Genomic DNA, 19,396 nt, shown 5'->3' with positions numbered 1-19,396 from the left:
CCCAGATCGATCTACATTATGTGGTACTTCTATATAACATTCCAGATCCCCTACATTATATGGTATTTCTATATAACATTCCAGATCCCCCTACATTATATGGTACTTCTATATAACATTCCAGATCCCGCTACATTATATAGACTTTCTATATAACATTCCATATCCCTCTGCATTATATGGTGCCTCATATAAAGCATACTAGATCTCCCTTTATTACATGGTACTTTCTGTAGATATCCTTGGGAACAATGGTACTACTATATAACATTCCAGATTCCCCCCTACAATAATTGGTATTTTCTATATAGCATTCCAATCCCGCCTACAGTAAATTGTACCCTCGTATATCATTCCATAACTCCATTATTTCTCGACACAGTACTTCTCGGCTCCCTACATGTTTTGATTTCTCTATATAATATTCCAAAACCCCATACCATTGATGGTTTCTCATAGAATCATAAAATGTTAGCCTTTGTTTGAAGACTTCCATTGAAGGAGAACTCACCACCTCTTGTGGCAGTCTGTTCCACTCATTGATCACCCTTAATGTCAAAAAAAAATTTCTAATATCTAATCTGTATCTTCTCCCTTTCAGTTTCATTCCATTGCTTCTCGTGTTTCCATGTGCAAGTGAGAATAAGGATGATCCTTCTACAATGTGACAGCCCTTCAAATATTTGTAGACAGCTATTATGTCTCCTCTTATCCTTCTTTTTTGCAAGCTAAACATTTCCAGATCATTTAATTGTTCCTCGGACATACTTTGTTTGCAGTCCGCTTACCATCCTGATAGCTCTTTTCTGAATTTCCTCCAGTTTTTCAATGTCTTTTTTAAATTGTGGTGCCCAGAACTGGACACAATATTCCAGATGAGGCCTGACCAAGCAGGAGTAGAGGGGGATAATGACTTCATGTGATCTAGACTCTATGCTTCTCTTAATACATCCTAGAACTGGGTTTGCCTTTTTTGCTGCTGCATCACACTGTTGACTCATGTGCAGTCTGTGATCTATTAGTATACTTAAGTCTTTTTCACACGTGCTGTTGCTTAGTTCTATTTCTCCCATTCTGTAGATGTAATTTTTGTTTTTCTTGCCCAAATGTAGAATTTTGCATTTCTCCCTGTTAAATACCATTCTATTAGATGCTGCCCATTGTTCAAGCTTATCTAGATCCTTCTGAATAAAGGATCTGTCTTCTTTAAGGCCCCGTCTCACACAGCGACGCTGCAGCGATACAGACAACGATGCTGATCGCTGCAGCGTCGCTGTTTTGTCGCTGTGTGGTCGCTGGGGAGCTGTCACACAGACAGCTCTCTCCAGCGACCAACGATCAGGGGAACGACCTAGGCATCGTTGAAACTGTCATCAACGATGCCGAAGTCCTCCTGCAGCACCCGGTAACCAGGGTAAACATCGGGTTACTAAGCGCAGGGCCGCGCTTAGTAACCCGATGTTTACCCTGGTTACCAAAAAAAACAAACAGTACATACTCGCCTTTCGGTGTCCAGGTCCCTTGCCGTCCGCTTCCTGCTCTGACAGTGCCGCTGTACACTGAGAGCAGAGCGCAGCGGTGATGTCACTGCTGTGATCTGCTCTCACTTTCCGGCCGGCAGTCAGAGCAGGAAGCGGACGGCAAGGGACCTGGACACCGAAAGGCGAGTATGTAGTGTTTGTTTTTTGGGAAACCAGGGTAAACATCGGGTTACTAAGCGCGGCCCTGCGCTTAGTAACCCGATGTTTACCCTGGTTACCAGTGAAGACATCGCTGGATCGGTGTCACACACACCGATTCAGCGATGTCAGCGGGGCCTCAACGACCAAAAAAAGGTCCAGGCCATTCCGACACGACCAGCGATCTCGCAGCAGGGGCCTGATCGCTGGTACGTGTCACACATAGCGAGATCGCTACTGAGGTCGCTGTTGCGTCACAAAACTTGTGACTCAGCAGCGATCTCGCTAGCGATCTCGCTATGTGAGACGGGGCCTTTAGTGTTAGTTATCCCTCCTAGCTTTGCATTGTCTCCAAATTTGATTAGTTTACCCTCAGTTCCCATATCTAGATCATGTATAGAAATGTTGAACAACACTGGGGCCAGGATAGAGCCTTGTGGTGCCCCATTTGAAACACTCTTCCAATTGGATGTGTACCCATTTATTACCACTCTTTGAGTATGATCACTGAGCCAGTTATGAATCCACCTAACCCTAGGAGCTTTCCATGATTCGACTATCCTGTTGTGGTTCTTTCCTAAAATCATTCTTTAAATAATGAATTGATTTTGTTAGTGTAGCATGTGGTTCTTGTTAAACCCCCTGGATAGTAAACGTTTGTCCCAAGAATCTTCTATCTTACAGTCTCTACCGGATATTAGTTTTGAAGAACAATGGACTTTATTGTCTCCATGTCTGTAGATCTATTGTAATCCATACCTGATCTGCTGCCAAATCACCCACAAGTAAATTTTCATCAAGTTGTGGGATGCAATAAACTTTAGGAAAATAGGTAGATGTTGCACTTTTTTTGTAACACGGTTGCACCTCCACCACATAGAGATTGGGAGGTCCTATCAATAAATAGTATTACATGCATTACTAGTATACACCACCAAGGGGTGTTATCAGCAAGCACATTTCCATAACCCAACCATGAATTGAGCTACAAATATGTTGTGGAGTTTTCAGCCAATATGAAATTCAAGAAAGCCTGGACTATACCACTTCTATTTTTATGCAGGTAACAGGCAGCCTATTTTTGGGACAAAAATGACTTCCCAAGTGATTTATGATTGGGTGGTCTGGCGCCTCTGCTTTTCACTCATAACTGCTTTGTTATTGTTAATAATATATATTTTTTATTTTTGTCAGTTACTGAGTGTAAATCCATTCCACCTGTAAAGCAATGTCATCGGTCTACTCACCATTGTTGGAGGAGGAAACACAGTTCCAGGTACTGCTGGCTCCTTCGCTGCAGTTCTGCCACAAATCCGAAGAGTATCCATTGCTTATAAGCCAACTCTGGTGAAGAAAGAATAAAGTCCAAAGTATTAGAATAAAAATGCAAATATATGGGCCTTTTATAATAGCCATGACGACTCTGTTCTAATTTGGAGGACCTACCAAAGAATATAGCTATTTGGGTTGCTGACGAAAACCCCATGACCCCCTTTTCTTGCACATGCTACCTACAAAATTTATCACTAAGCACGAGTGTGTCAATGAAAGTAGGGAGTCACTCAGCGTAGGTGTGTCACTAAGCATGGGCGTGACATCTGGCACAGTCTTTTATTTCTGATACCATCTTATACTAAGCGACCAAAACATTTAAAACAATTGGTCCCTCGTGGGCGTGGACTTCAGAATATGTAGCATCTTTAAAAACTGTTTCTAGTATGTGTGAGTATATTTTAAATACAGTGTGTCCTTAAAGTCATGGTGCACTTTTATAGTAGTTTACATTTTGGCGCCCTTTCTCTGGCCCAATCATATCAGACCTGTTCATGAGGAGAGATAACAAGAACCAATCAAACAACACAAAGTCATTTAAGCTGTTGCTGAGCCCCCAGTCAGATTAACCCCTGATAAACTGAACACTGATTAATTCACTGCCAGGTCTGTGACATCATGCAACCTCAAGTTTATGCTATCGTTTGGATGTGTGTGCTGCAACAAATGGAACTGCACTGAATGTGTATGAAACTAGGAGAGTTTTTCTTTTATTTGGAGCAGATTTCACATTTCTATAGTTTTTTGTTGCTTTTCAGTGACTGGTGAAAAGTGCACCATGACGTTACCTATACCCTCTATACCACATAAAGACATGGTACATTCTATGCAATAAAAAAGGAACAGCTTCCATATAACTATACTACATTTATCAAACTTAATAGATGATTGGTCTCAGTCTCTTAGGTTGCTCCGCCCCCTCTTAAGAGTAAAAATGTGATCAATTACTACACATTCTTCTAATTAATAACCGTGAAGCCAAAAGATATAGCAATCCGAAAATAAACCTGGATCCATTACAGACAATTCATATTGCAAAATAAAACTTAATTAATAATTTTGTGAAATTTTTTTTTTATAGTTCCCTAGCTAAAAACAACTCATAAATAAGTAACCGATCTTCCTTTTTCCCTTTCCTAATCCCCCTATCCATCATTACAGAAAGTAAACAAGCAGAAATTGGCAGAACAATACAGGTAAAAGAGCTCGGGGCTGTTTATAAACCAAGCGCACACCGACTGCCAGACAGCGTACGCTCATGTGTATGTTTTTGGGAGTACGTAATCACTAAAATACCAAAGACTCCAGTAAGGAAACACTCTTGTCAGCGCTGTCTCAATGGCCGTTAACCCCTCAAGCTCTGAACTTTCAAAAACATAGTAAAGACATGCGTCGCCGCTTTAACAAAGTTTATACTAGAGCAGCCTAGACTCTCTATACATGTAGATTTTTTCGTTATCTCATGCCTATAGCTTTATTTTTTACCATCTGAAATATGGTTTTGCTTCTGAATTAAAATATACGGTAATTTGTCAAAATTTTTCAATTTTTTTCCCCCCAATTTTTCTAATTTTTTTACTCCATTGCGTTGAGTTTGTTTTTGTAATTGGATCCTAAACTGAATCACATTCATAACCTTCATAAATGGTGGGAGGTTTTCATTACCTCCAGCTGCGTATCCCCCTCCCCAAATGCATTTTGAGGGGGGGGGGGTCTCAAATTTCACAATCTGAATCCTAGAAAAAAAAATCATACTTTTTTTTTTCTTTTCCCTCCAAGATTGAGTTGCAAAAATTAACTCTACGGAAATGCCTTGAAAAGCACATCTGGAAAACAGATTGCGCCCTGCCTAACCGAAGCATCCTATATATTATTTACACCCAATTATCCCACTATGCTGATGCAGAGAGGGGCCATAAATAATATATTTATGGTACTGTACCCTGTATAATCGCACGCGTACACATGTACAAGAGTATAAATAAATATATATATATATATATATACAGTATATATTCTATTTTCTTAAATAGACTTTATGTATATATATATATATATATATATATATATATATATATATATATATATATATATATATATATATATATATATATATATATATATAGTACATACATATACACATAAAAAATCCAAAAAATATCAATAAAAAATAAAATTGAACTCGAACAACATCCAAAGGTGTGAAAAATTTGGCAGAATACCACCCAGTAGGTGTAATTATCAGACTGCGTGGTACATATATGGGCACATATGCTTCAAGAAAAAACGCGAGGTACTTACGCTGACGATTGTAGAGACGAACAACAGAACCAAGACGGCGACATGGAGGATAATGATCCCGAGCAACAAGAGAAGCATTTTCGATCAAGTATTCGGATTCCTAAAGGAAGAGAAAAAGTTTGGTTTAGACCCCGAGTGAGTCTGTTCCCTACAGCAACAACTTTCAGAGTGAACTCGCAGACTGAGAGTCTGGGTGTGTCAATCTGTGTCTATACACCCACTGGCCAGGAGGGGGAGCCAATGCATCACTCCCCACTATTATAATTGGAAGATAACTTGCCACTTCAAGCATCTAAAAGCTGAACACAAATCAACATCACAATCGCCAATCAATATCTTATAACTCCTTTAAAAAAAAAAAATCAGAGTGAAATTCGAAAGAAAAAAAAATGCAAAAAAACAGTCACAAAAGTCACATTTTCATATACCAACCACTATTCCTGTATGTAACTATTTGGGTACTAAACAGTTAACTTTTTTTTTTTTTTTTTTTTACACACACCCAGAATTCCAAATTCTCCACATCTGTTTCCAAGATCTTCCATGAAGCAGGAGAATTTTTTTTTTTCTTTTTTTTTTTTAAATGGCTGACATATGGGTTTAATAATAAGAATAGGGGAATTAGGTTTCATCCAACTTGAGCCGAGTCTGGGGTTCCTGAAAAGATACAGACTTTTTCCTGCTGCCGGGAACCCGTAGGAAAGGGATTTTGGAAATTTGATCATTTCGAGGGCAAGTTTGTATCATGAAAAACTTGGAACCAAAATGTTTATTTTATGTTTCTACTATGATTTTCATACTTATTATCCCAATATAAATATGTTTTTAGAGCTTTTTTTAGCGGAAAATGCGACCTTATGTTTGTACAAGTGTTAATAAAAATGTAAATAATTTTTTTTTTTTAATTATAAAAATGGCGAAAAAGATCAAGAGGCAAAAGTCATTTGTTTTTGTATAGTTTCTTTTAAAATATTATATATATATACATACATTTTTTTATTTTTCTTTTAATTATATATATATATATATATATATATATATATATATACACAATATATATATATATATATATATATATCCCCAAAAATCAATTAAAGAAAATAGAATATATACTGTATATATATTTATATATATTTATTTGTACTCTTGTACATGTGTGTATCCGCCCACGTGCAGTTGTACAGGGTACAGTACCATAAATATATTATTTATGGCCCCTCTATGCATCAGCATAGTGGGATCATTGGGTGTAAATAATATATACATACACACAACACAGTGGTAATTCTGTAACCTGCTGGAATAACAGGACTGTAAGGAGAGTTGGGTGTGAGTCCTGCTATCTGCAATGTAGGCTGAGCCAAGGCTACACCCATGGAGGCATCAGGATTTCCAGCAATGGGATCCTGACATAGCAGATGCATGTAGTAGTAACCACCAGCACTGATTCATAGAAACAGTCCACAACTGTTCCATTATTATAAAATGACATATTGCATACACCTATATATACAGATGTAGCAGGGCTCAACTGCTCACTATGCATAGTGCCTATCCTCATCATAGGACTCTTTCTGCAACAGGAAGGGTTCAATAACACATACAGCACTGCTACATTGCAATATTTGACAATATTGGTTCAATACTAAAACAACATAATTATTATACTGATGAAGAGTTTGTTATTTGCCATCACTTAATTTGTGGCATAGTAGAATTAAATATTACTGGCTCAATGTTACAAAAAGAAATAACTCACTTTGTGGTATGGTGCAGAATAGAAACAGCTGAAGAACACATGCAGCTCTGCTACATTGTAATTTTTGACAATATTAAAAAAAATAACTCATTATACTGAAGTAGGGATGTAGCAGAGCTGAGCTTGTCATTTGCAGTAACTTAATTCGTGGTATGGTGCACAATAGAGTCCAATAGCACGTACAGCTCTGCTACATTGTACAAGGTAAAAAAAACCTCTTAAACTGAAGTAGTGATGTAGCAGAGCTGAGTTTATCATTTGTAGTAGCTCACATTGTGTTATAGCGCACCATAGAAAGAGATGAATCACATGTTAAGCACTGCTGCATTGTAGTTGCCAATATGGGCTCAATAAAAAAAAAACCTATTGAAGTAGAGATGTAGCAGAGCTGAGTTTGTAATTTGTAGTAATTCATTTTGTGGCATAGAACACATTCAGCTCTGCTGCATTGTCAATGTCAGCTCAAGCAAAAAAAAAAAAAGCAACAACTCAATCACAGTCCCTAAAGTAAGAAAACAGGAGGAACAGATGTAGCAGAGCTGGCTGTGCTATTCACCTGATTCTGGCAGATGACATTGACCAGAAGTCTGCCACATCTGTATCAGTGGCCAGTAGATCCAGTACTTACTGAGTGTCAGCCTGGGGGTGAGTGGTCGCCTCCCCTGTGGTGCAGCAGCTGCAGGCAGTGGTGTAGTGTCCTGTGTCCACACTGAGTTATCTGAGGTTAGCTGGGGAGCTGGAGAGGATATAAGTTTCCCTTTAACAGGATGGACGCCCCATGACGCTGCTGTGCGGGGTGTGCCCCTGCATCACTCCAGAGAGCCCAGTGCCTGGGCTATAAATAATACTGCAGGGAGTGGGGCTGGCATCAAAGGGGGGTTACTCATTCTGTCCTGGGTGATGTCACCCTGGAATGTGACATTTGTCACAAGTGCCCTTGTTTCAGCTGTACCAGGGTCTGGAGTGTTGTGGAACTACTACAACTCTCACCGGGTCTCTGATTCATAACAAACAATTACACATCTGGGAGGGAAATTGTCACCTTACCTAAGATTGTGCATGTGCTTGTACATTGCAAGATATGCTGAGGCTTTTCACACACAGATTGCAGTGGAGCACTCAATCTACCTGTGTTTGTGAGTAGCAGGGACTACAAGTTTCAGCATCACAGTAGCCCCTATAATATACTGGGACAGATGCTGTAGGCGAACTAGTTCTATCCATAATACCTATGGAAAGTATACTGTGTCAAACAGAAATAAACAACTACTGTAGTACTGCTCCCCATGTACAAGAATATAACTACTATAATACTGCAGCCTATGTCCAAGAATATAACTACTATAATACTGCCTCCTATGTACAAGAATATAACTACTATAATACTGCTCCTATGTACAAGAATATAACTACTATAATACTGCTCCTATGTACAAGAATATAACTACTATAATACTGCTCCTATATACGAGAATATAACTACTATAATACTGCCCCTATGTACAAGAATATAACTACTATAATACTGCTCCTATGTACAAGAATATAACTACTATAATACTGCCCATATGTACAAGAATATAACTACTATAATACTGACCCTATGTACAAGAATATAACTACTATAATACTGCCCCTATGTACAAGAATATAACTACTATAATACTGCCCCCTATGTACAAGAATATAACTACTATAATACTGCCCTTATGGACAAGAATATAACTCCTATAATACTGCCCCCTATGTGCAAGACTATAACTACTATAATACTGCCCCTATGGACAAGAATATAACTACTATAATACTGACCCTATGTACAAGAATATAACTACTATAATAGTGCCCTTATGGACAAGAATATAACTACTATAATACTGCTATGTACAAGAATATAGCTACTATAATACTGCTCCCTATGTCCAAGAATATAACTACTATAATACTGCCCCCTGTGTACAAGAATATAGCTACTATAATACTGTCCCTATGTACAAGAAGATTACTATAATACTGCTTCTATGATATGTACAAGAATATAACTACTATAATACTGCCCCTATGTACAAGAAGATAACTACTATAAAACTGCCCCCTATGTACAAGAATATAACTACTATAATACTGCCCCTTTGTACAAGACTAAAGCTACTATAATACTGCCCCTATATACAAGAATATAACTACTATAAAACTGCTTCTTTCATATGTACAAGAATATAACTACTATAATACTGCCCCTATGTACAAGAATATAACTACTATAATACTGCCCCTGTGTACAAGAATATAGCTACTATAATACTGCTCCCTATGTACAAGAATATCGCTACTATAATACTGCCCCTATGTACAAGAATATAACTACTATAATACTGCTCCTATGTACAAGAAGATTACTATAATACTGCCCCTATGTACAAAAATATAACTACTATAATACTGCTCCTATGTACAAGAAGATTACTATAATACTGCCCCTATGTACAAGAATATAACTACTATAATACTGCCCTATGTACAAGAATATAACTACTATAATACTGCCCCTATGTACAGGAATATAACTACTATAATACTGTCTACATGTACAAGAATATAACTAACAGAATACTGCTTCTATGTACAACAATATAACTACTATAATACTGCCTCCTATGTACAAGAAGATAACTACTATAATACTGCCTCCTATGTACAAGAATATAACTACTATAAAACTGCCCCTATGTACAAGACTAAAGCTACTATAATTCTGCCCCTATATACAAGAATATAACTACTATAATACTGCTTCTATATGTACAAGAATATAACTACTATAATACTGCCCCTATGTACAAGAAGATAACTACTATAATACTGCCTCCTATGTACAAGAATATAACTACTATAAAACTGCCCCTATGTACAAGACTAAAGCTACTATAATACTGCCCCTATATACAAGAATATAAGTATTATAATACTGCTTCTATCATATGTACAAGAATATAACTACTATAATACTGCCCCTATGTACAAGAATATAACTACTATAATACTGCCCTATGTACAAGAATATAACTACTATAATACTGCCTCCATGTACAAGAATATACTTAACAGAATACTGCTCCTTTGTACAACAATATAACTACTATAATTGGAGCGCCCCCACGTTAAGGGCAATGGGGTACTCGGTACCGGGTCCTTCGGTTCAGGGGATGTCACGGTGGCCTGACCCGGTCCGTGGCCCTTTTGAGGGGCGTCCAATTAAAGGTGTAGTTTGTCTGGTGTTCGTGACGCCACCTGTGGTACTCGGTCAGGGTGACCGACGCTGCTTAGGGGTCCGCTGGGGTGATGGAATGGCAGCTAGATGGTATACCTTCCCACAGGTGAAGTGTGTCCCCAGGGCTTCCCAGATGTGTAGGTGATGATGGTGGACAATGTAAGGTGCAATGAATAACGAGGACACAAGGTTGCAGTCTCTTTACCTTTTACTGAAGACTTCAGCATCCACAGTCCAGAGTACAGATCACAGGGCATGCAGAATCCGGCCGGTCTGAAGGCAAATCCAGAGTTCTCTTATCCAGGTGGAAATCAGTAGCCTTCCTACTAGCGCCTGGGTGTTGTAGTACCTCCCTGCTGAGCACCACGGGATAGTCCTCACAACCTTTGTAGATGTTCTAGATGTTATTTCTTCCTCTCTGTCCCCCAGGTGGTATGGATAGGACATACCCGTATGACTGATGGCCTGAGGCTTGTTTATAGGGACCCTAGAGACGCCCCGACCCCCACAATTTGCCACTGTGTCTTCTTAGGTTTTAAGGTCGGGCAGCCAACTTGGAATTGACTGTCCTGCCGGTCTTTGAAGTAATGCGTAGAGTCAATTACTCCCTCGGTATTCCGGCCACCGGCTACGCGCCTCAGAAGGAGGCAGCCTCTTACAGGACAGAACTCCTTCTGGTGTTGTCTCCTTGTGCTATGACTTCGTTTCTCACTCCCTGCAACACAATTTCTTTCTTGTCCTTCCTTAGGATGCTGCCGCACGTGGGGCAGGCGCAGCTCCGTGTCTTTCTCTCTCGTGCTAGGCCTCTGTCAGGATCCCACCCCTGACAGGGACCCTCTGTCCGCACCTCAGATGTTCCTCCTTTCCCCCTGTCTGCCTGACAGGTGTTGCCTGGGCCGAGCCCAGTCAGCTTCTCACTCAGTTTCTATCCAGCCCACCAGTTTTACCCTAATGTGAGGAGTGTCCTAATAGATAGAGACAAGGCTCCCCCTGGTGGACTGGAGTGTGAAGTGTGGTGTCTGTTTTGTGATACCTAGAAAGATGAACTCCTTTATTACCATCAGACGTAATATCACTCCCCCTGGTGGAAGAGCGACATTACTGCAACGACCAGGACTCTGGGGCGCTGCACTATACTGCCTCCTATGTACAAGAATATAACAACTATAATACTGCCCCTATGTATAGGAATATAAATGCTATAATACTGCTTCCATGTACAAGCCTAAAGCTACTATAATACTGCCCCTATATACAAGAATATAACTACTATAATACTGCTTCTATCATACTGTATGTACAAGAATATAACTACTATAATACTGCCCCTATGTACAAGAATATAACTACTATAATACTGCCCCATATGTACAAGACTATAACTACTATAATACTGCCCCTATGTACAAGACTAACGCTACTATAATACTGCCCCTATATACAAGAATATAACTACTATAATACTGCCCCTATGTACAAGACTAAACCTACTATAATACTGCCCCTATATACTAGAATATAACTACTATAATACTGCTTCTATAATATGTACAAGAATATAACTACTATAATACTGCCCCTATGCACAAGAAGATAACTACTATAATACTGCCCCTATGAACAAGAATATAACTACTATAATACTGCCCCTATGTACAAGACTAAACCTACTATAATACTGCCCCTATATACGAGAATATAACTACTATAATACTGCTTCTATAATATGTACAAGAATATAACTACTATAATACTGCCCCTATGCACAAGAAGATAACTACTATAATACTGCCCCTTATGTACAAGAATATAACTACTATAATACTGCTCCCTATGTACAAGAATATAACTACTATAATACTGCCCCTTATGTACAAGAATATAACCACTATAATACTTCTCACTATGTACAAGAATATAACTACTATAATACTGCTCCCTATGTACAAGAATATAACTACTATAATACTGCCCCTATGTACAAGAATGTAACTACTATTATACTGCCCATATGTACAAGAATATAACTACTATAATACTGCTGCTATATATAAGATAATAACTACTATAATACTGCCCCTATGTACAAGAATATAACTACTATAACACTGCTCCCTGTATACAGAAATACAGTGGGGCAGTCAGCAATAGTGCAAGTTCCACCACTTAAAAAGATGAGAGGCGTCTGTAATTTACATCATAGGTAGACCTCAACTATGGGAGACAAACTGAGAAATAAAAATCCAGAAAATCACATTGTCTGTTTTTTTATCATTTTATTTGCATATTATGGTGGAAAATAAGTATTTGGTCAGAAACAAACAATCAAGATTTCTGGCTCTCACAGACCTGTAACTTCTTCTTTAACCCCTTCATGACCCAGCCTATTTTGGCCTTAATGACCTTGCCATTTTTTGCAATTCTGACCAGTGTCCCTTTATGAGGTAATAACTCGGGAACGCTTCAACGGATCCTTGCGGTTCTGAGATTGTTTTTTCGTGACATATTGGGCTTCATGTTAGTGGTAAATTTAGGTCGATAATTTTTGAGTTTATTTGTGAAAAAAACGGAAATTTGGCAAAAATTTTGAAAATTTCGCAATTTTCACATTTTGAATTTTTATTCTGTTAAACCAGAGAGTTATGTGACACAAAATAGTTAATAAATAACATTTCCCACATGTCTACTTTACATCAGCACAATTTTGGAAATAAATTTTTTTTTTGCTAGGAAGTTATAAGGGTTAAAATTTGACCAGTGATTTCTCATTTTTACAACAAAATTTACAAAACCATTTTTTTTAGGGACCACCTCACATTTGAAGTCAGTTTGAGGGTTCTATATGGCTGAAAATACCCAAAAGTGACACCATTCTAAAAACTGCACCCCTCAAGGTGCTCAAAACCACATTCAAGAAGTTTATTAACCCTTCAGGTGTTTCACAACAGCAGAAGCAACATGGAAGGAAAAAGTGAACATTTAACTTTTTAGTCACAAAAATGATCTTTTAGCAACAATTTTTTTATTTTCCCAAGGGTAAAAGGAGAAACTGGACCACAAAAGTTGTTGTCCAATTTGTCCTGAGTACGTTGATACCTCATATGTGGGGGTAAACCACTGTTTGTGGGCACGGCAGGGCTCGGAAGCGAAGGAGCGCCATTTGACTTTTTCAATGAAAAATTGGCTCCAATCTTTAGCGGACACCATGTCGCGTTTGGAGAGCCCCCGTGTGCCTAAACATTGGAGCTCCCCCACAAGTGACCCCATTTTGGAAACTAGACGCCCCAAGGAACTTATCTAGATGCATAGTGAGCACTTTAATCCCCCAGGTGCTTCACAAATTGATCCGTAAAAATGAAAAAGTACTTTTTTTTTCACAAAAAATTTCTTTTAGCCTCAATTTGTTCATTTCCACATGGGCAGCAGGATAAAATGGATCCTAAAATGTATTGGGCAATTTCTCTTGTGTACACTGATACCTCACATGTGGGGGTAAACCACTGTTTGGGTGCACGGCAAGGCTCGGAAGGGAAGGCGCGCCATTTGACTTTTTGAATGAAAAATTATCTCCATCGTTAGCGGACACCATGTCGCGTTTGGAGAGACCCTGTGTGCCTAAACATTGAAGCTCCCCCACATGTGACCCCATTTTGGAAACTAGACCCCCCCAAGGAACTTATCTAGATGCATAGTGAGCACTTTAAACTCTCAGGTGCTTCACAAATTGATCCGTAAAAAATGAAAAAGTACTTTTTTTTCACCAAAAAATTTTTTTAGCCTCAATTTTTTCATTTTCACATGGGCAACAGGATAAAATGGATCCTAAAATTTGTTGGGCAATTTCTCTTGAGTACGCCGATACCTCATATGTGGGGGTAAACCACTGTTTGGGTGCACGGCAAGGCTTGGAAGGGAAGGCGCGCCATTTGACTTTTTCAATGGAAAATTAGCTCCAATCGTTAGTGGACACCATGTTGCGTTCGGAGAGCCCCTGTGTGCCTAAACATTAGAGCTCCCCTACAAGTGACCCCATTTTGGAAACTAGACCCCCCAAGGAACTAATCTAGATGTATAGTGAGCACTTAAAACCCCCAGGTGCTTCACAGAAGTTTATAACGCAGAGCCATGAAAATAAAAAAATATTTTTCTTTCCTCAAAAATGATTTTTAGCCCGGAGTTTTTTATTTTCCCAAGGATAATAGGAGAAATTGGACCCCAAATGTTGTTGTCCAGTTTGTCCTGAGTACGATGATACCCCATATGTGGGGGTAAACCACTGTTTGGGCGCACGGCAGGGCTCGGAAGGGAAGGCACGCCATTTGGCTTTTTGAATGGAAAATTAGCTCCAATCATTAGCGGACACCATGTCGCGTTTGGAGAGCCCCTGTGTGCCTAAACATTGGAGCTCCCACACAAGTGACCCCATTTTGGAAACTAGACCTCCCAAGGAACTAATCTAGATGTGTGGTGAGCACTTTGAACCCTCAAGTGCTTCACAGAAGTTTATAACGCAGAGCCATGAAAATATAAAATTATTTTTCTTTCCTCAAAAGTGATTTTTTAACCCACAATTTTTTATTTTCCCAAGGGTAACAGGAGAAATTGGACCCCAAAAGTTGTTGTGCAGTTTCTCCTGAGTACGCTGATACCCCATATGTGGGGGTAAACCACTGTTTTGGCACACATCGGGGAGCGGAAGGGAAGTAGTGACGTTTTGAAATGCAGACTTTAATGGAATGCTCTGCGGGCGTCACGTTGCGTTTGCAGAGCCCCTGATGTGCCTAAACAGTAGGAACTCCCCACAATTGACCCCACTTTGGAAACTAGACCCCCAAGGGAACTTATCTAGATGTGTGGTGAGCACTTTGAACCCCCAAGTGCTTCACAGAAGTTTATAACGCAGAGACGTGAAAATAAAAAATGTGTTTTCTTTCCTCAAAAATATTTTTTTAGCCCAGAATTTTTTAATTTTCCCAAGGGTAACAGGAAAAATTTGACCCCAAAAGTTGTTGTCCAGTTTCTCCTGAGTACGCTGATACCCCATATGTGGGGGTAAACCACTGTTTGGGCACATGGCGGGGCTCGGAAGGGAAGTAGTGACGGTTTGGAATGCAGACTTTGATGGAATGGTCTGCGGGAATCATGTTATGTTTGCAGAGCCCCTGATGTGCCTAAACAGTAGAAACCCCCCACAAGTGACCCCATTTTGGAAACTAGACCCCCCAAGGAACTTATCTAGATGTGTGGTGAGCACGTTCAACCCCCAAGTGCTTCACAGAAGTTTACAACGCAGAGCCGTGAAAATAAAAAATCATTTTTCTTTCCTCAAAAAAGATGTTTTAGCAAGCAATTGTTTATTTTCACAAGGGTAACAGGAGAAATTGGACCCCAATATTTGTTGCCCAGTTTGTTGTGAGTACGCTGGTACCCCATATGTGGGGGTAAACCACTGTTTGGGCGCACGTCAGGGCTCGGAAGGGAAGTAGTGACATTTGAAATGCAGACTTTGATGGAATGGTCTGCGGGCGTCACGTTGCATTTGCAGAGCCCCTGATGTGCCTAAACAGTAGAAACACCCCACAAGTGACCCCATTTTGGAAACTAGACCCCAAAAGGATCTTATCTAGATGTGTGGTGAGCACTTTCAACCCCCAAGTGTTTCACATAAGTTTATAACGTAGAGCCGTGAAAATAAAAAATAATTGTTCTTTCCTCAAAATTATGTTTTAGCAAGTATTTTTTAATTTTTGCAAGGGTAACAGGAGAAATTGGACCCCAATAGTTGTTGCCCAGTTTGTCCTGAGTACGCTGGTATCCCATATGTGGGGGTAAACCACTGTTTGGGCGCACGTCGGGGCTTGGAAGGGAGGGCGCACCATTTGACTTTTTGAACGCAAGATTGGCTGGAATCATTGGTGGCGCCATGTTGCGTTTGGAGACCCCTGATGTGCCTAAACAGTGGAAACCCCTCAATTCTAACTTCAACACTAACCCCAACACACCCCTAACCCTAATCCCAACTGTAGCCATAACCCTAATCACAACCCTAACCCCAACACACCCCTAACCACAACCCTAACCCCAACACACCCGTAACCCTAAATCCAACCCTAATCCTAACCCTAATCCCAACCCTACCCACAACTGTAACCCCAACACAACCCTAACCCTATCCTTAACCCTAACCACAAGCCTAATCTTAACCCTATTTCCAACCCTAGCCCTAATTCCAACCCTAAGGGTACCGTCTCACATAACGATTTACCAACGATCACGACCAGCGATACGACCTGGCCGTGATCGTTGGAAAGTCATTGTGTGGTCGCTGGGGAGCTGTCACACAGACCGCTCTCCAGCGACCAACGATGCCAAGGTCCCGGGTAACCAGGGTAAACATCGGGTTACTAAGCGCAGGGCCGCACTTAGTAACCCGATGTTTACCGTGGTTACCAGCGTAAAAGTAAAAAAAAAAACGTACATACTCACATTTTGGTGTCCTTCAGGTCCCTTGCCGTCTGCTTCCCACTCTGACTGAGTGCCGCCGTACAGTGAGAGCAGAGCGCAGCGGTGACGTCACTGCTGTGCTGTGCTCTCACTTTCCGGCCGGCAGACAGTCAGAGCGGGAAGCAGACGGCAAGGGACCTGAAGGACACCGAAATGTGAGTATGTACGTTTTTTTTTTTTTTTTACTTTTACGCTGGTAACCACGGTAAACATCGAGTTACTAAGCGCGGCCCTGCGCTTAGTAACCCGATGTTTACCCTGGTTACAAGTGAACGCATCGCTGGATAGCTGTCACACACAACGATCCAGCGATGACAGCGGGAGATCCAGCGACGAAAGAAAGTTCCAAACGATCTGCTACGACGTACGATTCTCAGCAGGGTCCCTGATCGCTGCTGCGTGTCAGACACAGCGATATCGTATGGATATCCCTGGAACGTCACAGATCGTACCGTCGTAGCGATCAAAGTGCCACTGTGAGACGGTACCCTAACTCTAATTCCAACCCTAACCCTAAGGCTATGTGCCCACTTTGCGGATTCGTGTGAGATTTTTCCGCACCATTTTTGAAAAATCCGCAGGTAAAAGGCACTGCGTTTTACCTACGGATTTACAGCGGATTTCCAGTGTTTTTTTGTGCGGATTTCACCTGCGGATTCCTATTGAGGAACAGGTGTAAAACGCTGCGGAATCCACACAAAATTGACATGCTGCGGAAAATACACAGCGTTTCCGCACGGTATTTTCCGCACCATGGGCACAGCAGATTTGGTTTTCCATAGGTGTACATGGTACTGTAAACCTGATGGAAAACTGCTACGAATTCTCAGCGGCCAATCCGCTGCGGATCCGCGGCCAATCCGCGGCCGATCCGCTGCGGATCCGCGGCCGATCCACTGCGGATCCGCGGCCGATCCGCTGCGGATCCGCTGCGGATCCGCGGCCGATCCGCTGCGGATCTGCGGCCGATCCGCTGCGGATCCGCGGCAATCCACTGCGGATTCGCAGCCAAATCCGCACTGTGTGCACATGCCCTAACCCTACCCCTAACCCTAACCCTACCCCTAATTCTAACCCTAATTCTAACCCTAGTTCTAACCCTAACCCTAGCAGAAAAAAAATATATATTTTATTTATTTTTATTATTGTCCCTATGGGGGTGATAAAGGGGGGTCATTTACTTTTTTTTCATTTTGATCACTGCGATAGGCTATATCGCAGTGATCAAAATACTTCTGAAATGAATCTGCCAGCCGGCAGACTCTGCGGGCGCAGTGCGCAGGCGCCCACCATATTGGAAGATGGCGGCGCCCATGGAGAAGCCGGACGGACATCGGGAGGCCCTGTAAGTATGAAGGGGGGGTGATCGGATCACGGGGGGGGGGGACCGGAGCACAGGAGGGGGGGACCGGAGCACAGGGAGGGGGCACCGGAGCACGGGGGGAGCGTACAGGAGGACGGAGGAGCGGACAGAACTTATTAGGGGGGCGGACCGCGCACCGGAGCACTGGGGGGGCGATCGGTGGGGTGGGGTGGGGGCAGATTAGGTTTTCCAGCCATGGCCGATGATATTGCAGCATCGGCCATGGCTGGATTGTAATATTTCACCGTTTTTTTGGGTGAAATATTACAAATCGCTCTGATTGGCAGTTTCACTTTCAACAGCCAATCAGAGCGATCGTAGCCACGGGGGGGTGAAGCCACCCCCCCTGGGCTGAAGCACCACTCCCCCTGTCTCTGCAGATCAGGTGAAATCGGAGTTAACCCCTTCACCCGATCTGCAGGGACGCGATCATTCTGTGACACAGCATATGCGTCACAGGTCGGGAAGGCACCGACTTTCATGACGCATACGCTGTGTCACAGGTCGGGAAGGGGTTAAGAGTCTCCTCTTTCCTCCACTCATTACCTGTAGTAATGGCACCTGTTTAAACTTGTTATCAGTATAAAAAGACACCTGTGCACACCCTCAAACAGTCTGACTCCAAACTCCACTATGGTGAAGACCAAAGAGCTGTCAAAGGACACCAGAAACAAAATTGTAGCCCTGCACCAGGCTGGGAAGACTGAATCTGCAATAGCCAACCAGCTTGGAGTGAAGAAATCAACAGTGGGATCAATAATTAGAAAATGGAAGACATTCAAGACCACTGATAATCTCCCTCGATCTGGGGCTCCACGCACAATCCCACCCCGTGGGGTCAGAATGATCACGAGAACGGTGAGCAAAAATCCCAGAACCACGCGGGGGGACCTAGTGAATGAACTGCAGAGAGCTGGGACCAATGTAACAAGGCCTACCATAAGTAACACACTACGCCACCATGGACTCAGATCCTGCAGTGCCAGACGTGTCCCACTGCTTAAGCCAGTACATGTCCGGGCCCGTCTGAAGTTTGCTAGAGAGCATTTGGATGATCCAGAGGAGTTTTGGGAGAATGTCCTATGGTCTGATGAAACCAAACTGGAACTGTTTGGTGGAAACACAACTTGTCGTGTTTGGAGGAAAAAGAATACTGAGTTGCATCCATCAAACACCATACCTACTGT

General features: G+C 41.4%; 1 protein-coding gene across 2 annotated transcripts in view; it reads right to left on the bottom strand.

Annotated features, from left to right (window-relative positions):
* The window catches only part of PMP22 (peripheral myelin protein 22), a 56,253-nt gene extending 48,418 nt beyond the window's left edge, over window positions 1-7,835 (bottom strand). The window contains exons 1-3 of one of the 2 annotated variants that reach the window (XM_077253582.1): window positions 7,700-7,835; window positions 5,313-5,412; window positions 2,927-3,023 (exon numbers count right to left, since the gene is read on the bottom strand). In XM_077253582.1, coding sequence (XP_077109697.1) covers window positions 2,927-3,023; window positions 5,313-5,390 — 175 coding nt within the window. In that variant the 5' untranslated portion in view covers window positions 5,391-5,412; window positions 7,700-7,835. The remainder of the gene's footprint in view (window positions 1-2,926; window positions 3,024-5,312; window positions 5,413-7,699) is intronic. The other variant, XM_077253583.1, reaches the window with a different exon arrangement.
* Window positions 7,836-19,396: the final 11,561 nt, after the last annotated feature.

This window comes from Ranitomeya variabilis, chromosome 4, assembly GCF_051348905.1.
Source record: "Ranitomeya variabilis isolate aRanVar5 chromosome 4, aRanVar5.hap1, whole genome shotgun sequence".
Lineage (NCBI taxonomy): Eukaryota > Metazoa > Chordata > Amphibia > Anura > Dendrobatidae > Ranitomeya > Ranitomeya variabilis.
Note: the sequence above shows the minus strand (reverse complement) of the source record. Positions and strands in the feature narration are given on the sequence as shown.